The following is a 10,682-nucleotide window of genomic DNA, read 5'->3' as shown; positions in this document are numbered from 1 at the left end:
ACTGAAAAATGTGTACCGAATGATTGCAACGTGGCTAGTTTCCGACGCCATGAATGCAAATAATATATATATAATCATGATCCTCCCGCACCTCAACCGGTTACAACAAAAAAAGAACTCATCCATCTTCTTCTTCCAAATACTAATATAGACAACAACAAAAACAACAAAGACGTCACAATTTGACACCCCACCTCAACGCAATAAAAACAAATGAAAGCATCCCAGCACTCTCAGGGGAACAAGAAACGAGAAGAGGCTTTACGCCGAATGAGGGAGAAAGCCAATAGGGAGTACATGGATGAAGTATTTGACGTCGACGTCCCAGACACGGCTTTTGCTAATGGCCGTATTCCATCATTTCAGGCACCTTCGTTTGAATTCCTACGGTAATCCGAGAACCATATTTTGTGAGTAAGTTTCATTACAAGAAACAAAACGTGTTTTGACCCTCGTTTTCTGTAAGTGAAAAGTACTACGTGCGTCTTGAAAAGGCTGAGGAAGTTTGCATACAAAACTACATCCATTGTAGCAAAACGAAGGATTTTTATCACATAAATATTGTTATCTCGATGTAAACAATCAACGGACTTACGTTCAAAAAGCTATGTATGAAAAATACTTTATACTGTTAATTTGACACTTTATTGCATATACTATGTGTGCAAAAAAGCATAGAGTGATGAATACGAAAAATTTTAATGACATTAATTAAAATATCCTAATTAAATTATACCTTAATGAGGTCGTAAACTAGATAATATCGTACATCAAAAATGTGGTTGGTATTCATTATAAACGAAATGTAGCAGCTCTTTATGTATTTCATATATAAATAAATACTATAACCATTTTCTGGAGTAATTATTTATTTTAACATAGTATTCACAACGCCATAAAGCGACAGTACGGGAAAACATCCGTTGTTAATGTGTTATGACACCAGGTTGAAATATTTATAATTTTTTTTTGCTTTCTTTTCAGGCCGAATTTGCTGTGAATTAAAAAAAATTTAAAATGATTAATATTGCTCCGAATTTGCTTCTTTTTTGGGGGTGGGGGGTGGGGGTGGGGTATATTTCAGAGTTATCGAGAGCACTGACCTAGATTTGGGAGAGAAAGTCATGTGATGTTCTGGCTTAAAGATAATAAACTTCAACAATATGTGTACAAAGCTAAGATACTCCGTGTCAAACTATACGATATATTTTTTTTTTTACAAATTAATATGTAATTTATCAAGAAAATAAATTGGTTAACAGCTATTTTACGTCTTAAAATACACCTTGATTTATAAAAGTTTTTTTTCTTAGTTAAATGACTAATTCATGTTTTTATTTTCAGACCATTTCCTGATTGCTTTTAAAAAGATTGTAAATTTAGAAATGTCCTAATATATCATTTATTTCATATTAGTACTAAAATAAAGGTTAGAACATCAAAATTATTTTTTTAAAATACTAAAAGACCTATAGAAGTACGTTCCGTGCATAACTGGAATGTAAGAACATCCATGCGAATTGGCTTTTTTACAACTCTGTCTGTATGTTAATTTATGAATATAATAAACGGCCATTATCCATTTCAATTCTACCAGTTCTATTCAAATTCTACTTGATAATCGACTCCATTCATTTTCTCTGCATATACTTTGTCCAATGTTTCATTCATTGCTACAGTGAAGTGATTCTTCCAGTCTCCTATCTTTCCTGAAAATCAAAGGTATATCTTTATTTTAAAAATCTAAAAATTTGGTGTTTCTTGAACTTCTTAGGGATTTGTTTGTTTGTTTGATTTTATTTTGCAGGAGTTCATAACAAAATTTCGATTATAAAAGCATTTTAAAAAGCCTTAAAATGTTTTTGAGATGAAGGAAAAATTGATTTGGAACAGAAACTGTTTCGCCTAGTTAGATGTATTTAACCAGAATGTAAATCCTTTTTCGAAACAAACATGATGTATGCATTATAAAAGCAGTTAGTCAATGGTTATATTTATTCTCAATTCAACAGGAGCATCATGGCGGGTGTTACCGGTCGGCAGAGAATGCTCTCTTTCTCCATTGTTTTGTAAATAGTTTTAACAATACTTCATTTTACTTTCATTATTTTTTGCTTTCAAAACCACGTAAGTCGTATAAAAGAAGAGTCATTTATGTTTAAAAAAAGAACAACAAAGAGACCTTTTCTGTAGACTGTAGGAGTTTCTTTCACCTGGAGTTCATTCATTAATTCCGCCATCTTTTGATCCTCCCTGACACTTTTGTCCGCTTGCTGAAGATTTTGAAAGGTGCACTTCTCTGTTATCTCTTTGACTAGTCCGTTTTCATCTTTAACTCCCAAAAAGTCAGCCAATCTCCGAATCTCTGCTTCTGTGTTCTTTGAAGTATACAAGCAACACAGCATAGACATTAATATGAGGAGATATCAACATCACGAAATTAGAATGCCCTTGCAAAAGATCATAAAACAATTGAATGTTATATAGAACTGCTGCTTTTACATTGTGTTTTTAAACGAACAACTCTCATTTCTCATTTAAATTGTTTCAAAACTTTAACTTATAAACTTAATCTAAGTTTCAAGGAAATAAGGCTGTGAAAAAGTTTTACCATGGCATAAAATATAAGATTATTTACGGAACACAAATATTTCATATCAATTCATCACATATTTTCATCACAGGAGACATCTCTTTCTCTTTGGAGATACACTGTAAATTGTTTTTCTCTGTTCTACTGGAACGTCTCTCTAAGACAAAGAGATTTACATTCCATTGGGGGTATTTTACTTAAAAATTGATTGCAAATTAACAGAATCAAAAGGTCAAAATATGAATTTTAAATTTGATATATTGACACGACAAACGTGGAATACTGTGAAAGTACAACATCAAATTTAATTCAATTCACATTTTCAAATTGAAAAGTCTCGTGAAGATATTGCGTTGGCTCTTCCATTAATTAGCTAACCCAAAGAATTCAGCAAAGATTTGCGGACAAATCAGGTAGTCAAGAATACATACATAATTTGTAGTATCACAATTACAATAACGTATGCAAACAAACTGAGTAACGGACGTTATGAAAATTCATTTCTTAAATACCTGTTATCCGGTGTATTCCTTCAACTTCAGAAATAAACAAAAAATGTGATATTATAGTTTCCAGCTAACTATAAAGTTTCACGTTACGTCACGATCTAGTTAACAGCTGCGCTCAAGATAAATTGTACACGCCTCCTAATCGCAAGATTTACGACTGGAACTTTCTTCTTATCCCTGATTTGTTGCTGGTGCAACAGACTATTTCCGTGTCAATGTTGATAATTTGAGTTGACCAATCACGTGAATTATTTACGCTGGATATATCTGACGAAAAAGATCATGACGTAACGTAAAACATTACACTTAACTGCAAACTATGATAAAGGGGTACTTTGAGGAGTACAGGTAAAATAAAAATGATACAAGGTAATTAACTTAGGTAAAGATAGACACAATATAAAACATTAATACATTAATTTTTTTTATAACATATTATGAAAAAAAAAATTTTCTAAATGATTAAACAGATCTTCCTCAATACATTATTTTATATCAAATAGTATTAAGTTATTTAAATCTTTTTATTGTTCGAATTAATATTGAGTAAATAGGATATGGGCAATGCAGGGGCACTGATTGACTTTAGATAAAAAATACCAAAAAGAAGGAAATTAGTGAATAGAGCATTAAACATAGATCTCGGGAATTCCAAAAGTTGGATCAAGAATCTAAAGAGGTAAGCATTCACTATTGACCGCTTACACTCGCCTACATGTCTAATTTTTTCAATGATGACATCGTAATATTGTGTTTCAAAAATAATCAATATTTTTTTTATATCCCACATACTTAATTGGTTAAAATACTTGTTCTCTTTTTTTTTTCAAATACTTACATATGAATCATCTTTTTATTCGCGGCTACTGTATTTTCGCGTTTTTGCTCAAAACAAGTAAATAACGGAAATCTAATAATTGAAATGATTTTAAACATTATATGAAGCCATTTTAATATCCAGAAATCGTTAAACATTTGCCCCAAGGAATGACATTCTTACGGACTAAGATGTCAAGGAAACGTAGGCATCTACCGTTGTAAAACTTACAAAAGTCATCACAAAATGTTCAATTTTAAAGATCTTAAAAATATTTATTTTTATAAAAAATATCCCCTTTTTACAATTTTTCTTTTTTACTAAAGTAGTGGTTTAGTGCTAAAAATATTAATTTCTACTAATTCTGATGATTAAGATTATTAAGGTCTTCCGTTTCCAACGCAATGAAAACTAAGTTAAGGTTAAGTAAAGTTAATGCAAAAATAAAACTGATATTTTGGATTATTGATTTGTCCTTGTGTACCATTTTTAAACTCTAAGAGGATTTTTTACATAATATTTACTTACTCTTTGTAGTTTCTCGTATTGTATCATCAATATTTGATCTTTTCGAACAGTCGCTTCTTCGATAAACTTTTTATTATACTCAAACCATCCCCCGTACATCGCCTCTAAATAAAAAGGAAAAAAATCTTTCCAAGATTTAAATATTATGTAGGTTGAGATATTTGAAAAAAAAATTAAAAATGCCATAAAAATACTATTATTTAAAATTCTTACTTCGTCCAATATAAAGTTCGTCCAAAAAATTCTCAAAACTCATCCCAGGTAAAAATCCACAAGAAGAAAGAAATTTAAACAAAGACACAGCAACATCTTTCGGGTTACGTACAACGTATACTATTTTCCCGCCTTTATCCACATGTTGTTTTGGGAGCCATTGAAAAGGAACACGGGTGCTCATGACACCATTATAACCCTGCATCTGACTCATGTCTGATAACCCCTCTACGAAAACCTGTTCCCTAGTCACCGTAGAATACTCGGCTTTTCCCCTCAGAAGCATGCCCATTATCTCCCATACCCAGTGAGTTCCTTCAATAAACAAGTACACAAACATGAATAAGAATTTTTACAGTGACGGTAGTTTTTTTAAATTAACATGTGACGAGAAAGTAGTATGGATTATGATATATGCAAAAGGTTGGAAATTCTGTAGTTAAATACAGTATAAAATTAAGGCCTAACATTTGGTATGAAACAAATCAGCCAAAATTCGACACAATTATTGATTAATTTATATTTGCTAAAAAGGTAATTATATCGACCATCAAATTTACGAAATGCCGTCTTTAAAATATGGTTGTTGAAATCCCCTCATCTCATCTGCCTCAGAGGATTTGAATTTAAAGAAAAATTAAGTGACGTCTTCTATTTACATACTCTCGATTCATATGCTTTAAATTCAGATCAAATATGATAAATATTTGGTTGTATGTTGTTCAGCTCATTTTGACATTCTATTGAGCATCTCCTTTTCTTAGTGAAATATATGGATATAACGATCAGTATTCAAGATCAAAAAACCATAAAACACACTACAAAATAAGAGCAGAGCAAACAAGAATCTCCAAAATATCAGAGGTGGGATCAGGTACCATGGAGATGCGAGTATCCATTGCCGGTCGGTCACTCCTCTGTCATCAATTCAGTGTGTAAATAACGCATTAACAGTTGGTATGGAAAACGTCAGTAAGCATTCGACTAAATGATAAATTATACTTGCTGACAAAGTCATTGTATCGATCAAAGAACTCACGAAATGATGACTTTAAACGAGGCTGCTGATATCCTTGTTGGTGAATAATTTACATTGTTTAAGAAATTGTACATTCGTAAAGCATGCTCTTGTTCATCGAATCCAGTAAAAGATATAAACTCCGCATGCGGGTGATGAAGGTATATTGCTAATGAAAACATTGCTGTGACGTCATGCCTTTGTTCTAGCAGTCTAAAAATTTACCTGTAGTCGTCCAATAATAATTACCAGTCCGATAATATATTAGTGCGGTAGTGATAACACAATCGGAAGGTATTTAAAAAACAAGAAAACGAGTGAAATAGAGGTTAAATATGTCCAGAAACAAAAAGAAATGTTAGGAAAATTTTCAGGTAAAGCAAACGCAAAAAACTTAGTTGCTAGAAAATAGCAAATCCATGAAGAAAATCGAGTTTAATCCTTCTTCAAAATTAACACTTTCCACTTATAAAGTGTTTTTGATACAACACTTTGAATAAGCGATTTAAATCCATTTTTGAGGAAAAATTTGATAATTTTAGGTTTGCTCCCCTATGGTCGCACTTCTAAAATCCGAGAATTTCCACTATATAAACTAAAACGTAAGGATAAAAATCCGCATATTTTTACTTTCCATGGTGATAGTAATAATATTACCCAAAATTATGTCTGTGTCAATGTCAATTTATGCACATAATAAATAAAAATGTTCCAAAATAATAAAAAAAAATCCTTCACCACCGGACACCTGTCCTGCTTAGCTAAACGACTGTCATTGAATGAATGAAATGAAAGAGTTCACTCACTGTTTCTATTGCCTCATTCCTTTTACCTACTTATTAGACGGGAAGGAAACAATGGATGCCTGAACTCCTATTGTGTTATTATCGGACTCCTCCAGGTAACTTCTGGACAGTTTTAAGAAAGATATATGCCGAATACTGTTCTATATGTAAAATTATCAGACAGTTTTCGGCCCTAACGGGCCTCAAACAGTCTGATAATTTTTCATATAGAACAGCATTCGGCATATATCCATTACATAAGTTGGGAAGTTGACGATTGAAAAGTTAAAGTCATTGGGTTTATCAGGGTTGTTGAATTTTCATTAACGTCTTTTTCGAGTAAAATATCCCAATATGAAACAGATGTGTCAGACTCTGTGGTATCTTTTATATCAAACTCACCAGGATATATCTAATCGACACAAGAATGGAAACAACCGTTGTTAATTAACAATATTTCGTCGATATATCTAGATGTCGAGTTAAGGTGGCAGAGGATAGTTTCGAATAAAGTACGGTCAAAAAATAGAAAAAAATGGAGAAACCTGAGGTGTGAATGCATATTATAGATAATTTTATAGCTAGAATATTTTATGGGTGCATTTGGAGGGAACTGGTGGCCTTGTATATTTTATTGAAATATGACACTTTAGTGTCACTACTACTGTATATGGGATATGGACTAGAAATACGAAACTAAGCTCAAAACTCGCTCTACCGGTATTTCACCAGAAAAGCAGGGTGGGTTCACAGGATGAATTGTAGCTTGAAAACGAGGTGGTTGAGCCCATTATCTCTTGCTGTTCATTGGTATGTACAAATGTTATTCTGCAATTTGTGTGGTAGCTTAGGTCAGGCGCACGGGCCTGGAAGCAGATGCGACTGCGGCGAAATAGTGAAAATAGGCTTGATTCACATGAAATTTTGAGATTGTCCCTGCGCCATCTTTAGGGCTCATTGTGTAAGTTGTAAATGTTTTATTCCTAAAAGCTTCAAATTTCTCAAGGGACTATATCATACTGTTATTACATGTAGAGGGAATTTAAAATTTTTCAATGCACATTTTTAAAGCAGCTCAATATTAAGTAAACCGTCAGTCAAACGTTTTGATTGCAAAAAAAACTATCCTCTGCCACCTTCAAGAATGCATCAATTTTTAGAAATGTGAATTTTAGTCTGATTTTTATACAAAAAGGTTTATTTATGTAAGTCAATTTAAAAAATACTTTGTTTCTGTTATTTAAAATCTGTACAGTTAGGTATATTCACTAAAAAGCAAGGGGGGTTACTCTTTTCCAACATACATTTTTAAAGACTTTGAACCATCAGCATAATAAATCATATAAGATTCAGGCATTTTTTGCCAGAGAATAAATTAATTGTTTGAATTTGATACTTTGGGTATTGTCGCATAATTAAAATCATGTCTTGCTTTGATTAATTAAATCTAATTAAAATTTAAGTGTATTAATTAGTGCGATATCACGGAAATTACATATATTTGCCATTTTTTCAACCTAATTTACTAAATATAATTATTTTGAAAATAAAAATCAGTCAGCATACCTAAATGTCACTAAACCTAACCATATATAGTACCAGAAAAAACTTTTTTTGCTTTATTTTTCCAAATTTAACATATTCTGTTATTGATATTTTCATGAAATATGCCCCCCCCCTTTTCAATTTTTAAATTTATCTATATTTAAATGTGACAGAATCTAAATTTTTCAATGGTTTGCTATAAAATGACTATTTTTCTTTGAATAATAACAAAAAAAAAAAGAGTTTATATTGCATATTTAATGAAGTAATATCAATAAAATGTGCATTCTCATGTAATTATTGAATTCTGCTAGGCCCATATAATCTGCCCACAATTGCCCAGGATGGACAGAATAATCTCTTTTAGTATTCAGGAGAATGAAATGTATGTATTTGATTACTCATAACTGTTAAAAGTGAATATCAGACACTTAGAAAGAATTCAGCTAGGACAAACAAAATTTTACAGTGCATTTTCATTACACTGAAGAAATGGCTGCAGGGGTAGGGTGTTGAACAGCCATTTCCTGGACACTTTTTCTTAAGCATATGATGCAAGAGGATTTTTTGCATATCATGATAAATATCTTGAAAGTTGAAAGGGGTTTTAACTTTGCAAAGAAGTTATAGGTATATAAAACCAAGTGAAAAAGAGATAAGATGGAATTTCATAGAACATGAAAAATAGGGGAGTATGTGATACATGTGAGTACATTTCACCAAGATGTGCCCTTTATATTTGAATTTTTACATATAAATGTATTTGAAATAGATTAAAATTACCATTTAACACTTTTTGCTGGTATATTTATCATCTGGAGTTGTAAGAATTGCATTTGTTTTATGTGTAAGAAACAATATGGGGTTAAGGTGGTTGACCTAGAATTGGTGAGGTCTCTTATTTGGCAATAACTTTTTTATTTTTCAATGAATCAAGACATATTTGGTATATTTTTACTCAGAATTGCATGTTCTTTTTGAATTAAGCAAGGTTTATTACTTGCAAGACAAACTTTAAAAGTTAAAGGTGGCAGAGGATAGTTTCGAATAAAGTACCGGTCAAAAAATAGAAAAAAATAGAGAAACCTGAGGTGTGAATGCATATTATAGGTAATTTTATAGCTAGAATATTTTATGGGTGCATTTGGAGGGAACTGGTGGCCTTGTATATTTTATTGAAATATGACACTTTAGTGTCACTACTACTGTATATGGGATATGGACTAGAAATACGAAACTAAGCTCAAAACTGGCTCTACCGGTATTTCACCAGAAAAGCAGGGTGGGTTCACAGGATGAATTGTAGCTTGAAAACGAGGTGGTTGAGCCATTATCTCTTGCTGTTCATTGGTATGTACAAATGTTATTCTGCAATTTGTGTGGTAGCTTAGGTCAGGCGCACGGGCCTGGAAGCAGATGCGGCTGCGGCGAAATAGTGAAAATAGGCTTGATTCACATGAAATTTTGAGATTGTCCCTGCGCCATCTTTAGGGCTCATTGTGTAAGTTGTACATGTTTTATTCCTAAAAGCTTCAATTTTCTCAAGGGACTACATCATACTGTTATTACATGTAGAGGGAATTAAAAATTTTTCAATGCACATTTTTAAAGCAGCTCAATATTAAGTAAACCGTCAGTCAAACGTTTTGATTGCAAAAAAAAACTATCTTCTGCCACCTAAAGGCCACAGCCAATGTTTTTTTCAAGTAAAATTACCTATTTCCTTTTTAAAAGAATGCATTGTTAAGAAAATTATGATACAAATCATAAATGTACTTTGATAATTTTTCCATATTTTAGGGGTGTTTTTATGATAGCGTAATTAAATCCATGAACTTCATGTATTTAATAATTAATAATATGAATGTACTCAACTTAAGTGAGGTTATTACAGACCTGATCTTGGAAAGGTTGCCAGAATAATTGCATCTTCTCCTAGTTTCATGTCCCTGATGTATTTCAGTGCATGTTCCGCGTCTTTTGAGAATGACACAAGCTTGGGCAGGTACATTTCTCCATAACTGGGCCATTCAAGTTCTATTACATGTGTGCCATCCATTGTAGTTAGTCGTTAAGCTGCAGTATCCCCTCTGTGAATGAGTTTACGTGACACGGTACACATTATCTAGGTCGTTGCGACAATAACTCTTTTTTTTTACAAGTTGTAAGAATTGCCTGACAGATATATGCAGTGCTTTGACCTTAGCTTAGTAAACAAGTCCGTCTTGAGGCTTCTATGTTTTTATGTTTGACCAAAGTCCGCACTAGTGATTATCATGTATACATTTTGGTATAGGTATCAGTAAACTTTAGTTTTTAGGAGCATTCAATCATGTTATAAGTTAAACATCCATACTCTTTATCCCATATTCCGTTTAAATTATGGTGAATTATGTGAAAGGAGGATCTTTGACCGTTATATAGTCAGCGCAAAACTGTTTGCTGAGTCCATGTGACACCATAAGGAACTAAATAGATTACGCTAGGCGTGTGAGCATTAGTCCATCTCCTTAATAAAAAAATTGCCATCCATAATAGAACTCAGCCCTCTGACACACACACCCAATCTCTCAAAAGGTCACGGAGTCCCCAAAAATTAAGTTTTTGTCATAAAACCTTAAGGCAAATATGATCATAACTAGAGCACGAAAATACGACAAAGTGGAAGTCCTCT

At 32.4% G+C, this 10,682-nt stretch overlaps 1 protein-coding gene across 1 annotated transcript; it reads right to left on the bottom strand.

Annotated features, from left to right (window-relative positions):
* Nucleotides 1–1,385: 1,385 nt before the first annotated feature.
* LOC134259445 (sulfotransferase 1E1-like) lies at nt 1,386–10,150 on the bottom strand. The gene is made up of 5 exons (XM_062742030.1): nt 9,905–10,150; nt 4,661–4,975; nt 4,448–4,551; nt 2,183–2,378; nt 1,386–1,709 (listed from the first exon to the last, which is right to left on the bottom strand). The coding sequence occupies exons 1-5, from the start codon at nt 10,065–10,067 to the stop codon at nt 1,600–1,602; spliced, it is 888 nt and encodes a 295-aa protein (XP_062598014.1). The 5' UTR covers nt 10,068–10,150; the 3' UTR covers nt 1,386–1,599.
* Between the last annotated feature and the right edge of the window lie 532 nt (nt 10,151–10,682).

This window comes from Saccostrea cucullata, unplaced genomic scaffold, assembly GCF_032062105.1.
Source record: "Saccostrea cucullata isolate Sc308-1 unplaced genomic scaffold, CSIRO_AGI_Scuc_v1 ctg4646, whole genome shotgun sequence".
Lineage (NCBI taxonomy): Eukaryota > Metazoa > Mollusca > Bivalvia > Ostreida > Ostreidae > Saccostrea > Saccostrea cuccullata.
Note: the sequence above shows the minus strand (reverse complement) of the source record. Positions and strands in the feature narration are given on the sequence as shown.

Bases quoted from the DNA above. Each gene is read 5' to 3' on its own strand.
- LOC134259445 (XM_062742030.1), bottom strand. From the start codon at position 10,067: ATGGATGGCACACATGTAATAGAACTTGAATGGCCCAGTTATGGAGAA. The intron at 4,976-9,904 runs GTCTGTAATAAC...TGTTTATTGAAG, and splicing joins GGCAACCTTTCCAAGATCAG to GAACTCACTGGGTATGGGAG. The intron at 4,552-4,660 runs GTAAGAATTTTA...CTTTTTATTTAG, and splicing joins CGAACTTTATATTGGACGAA to AGGCGATGTACGGGGGATGG.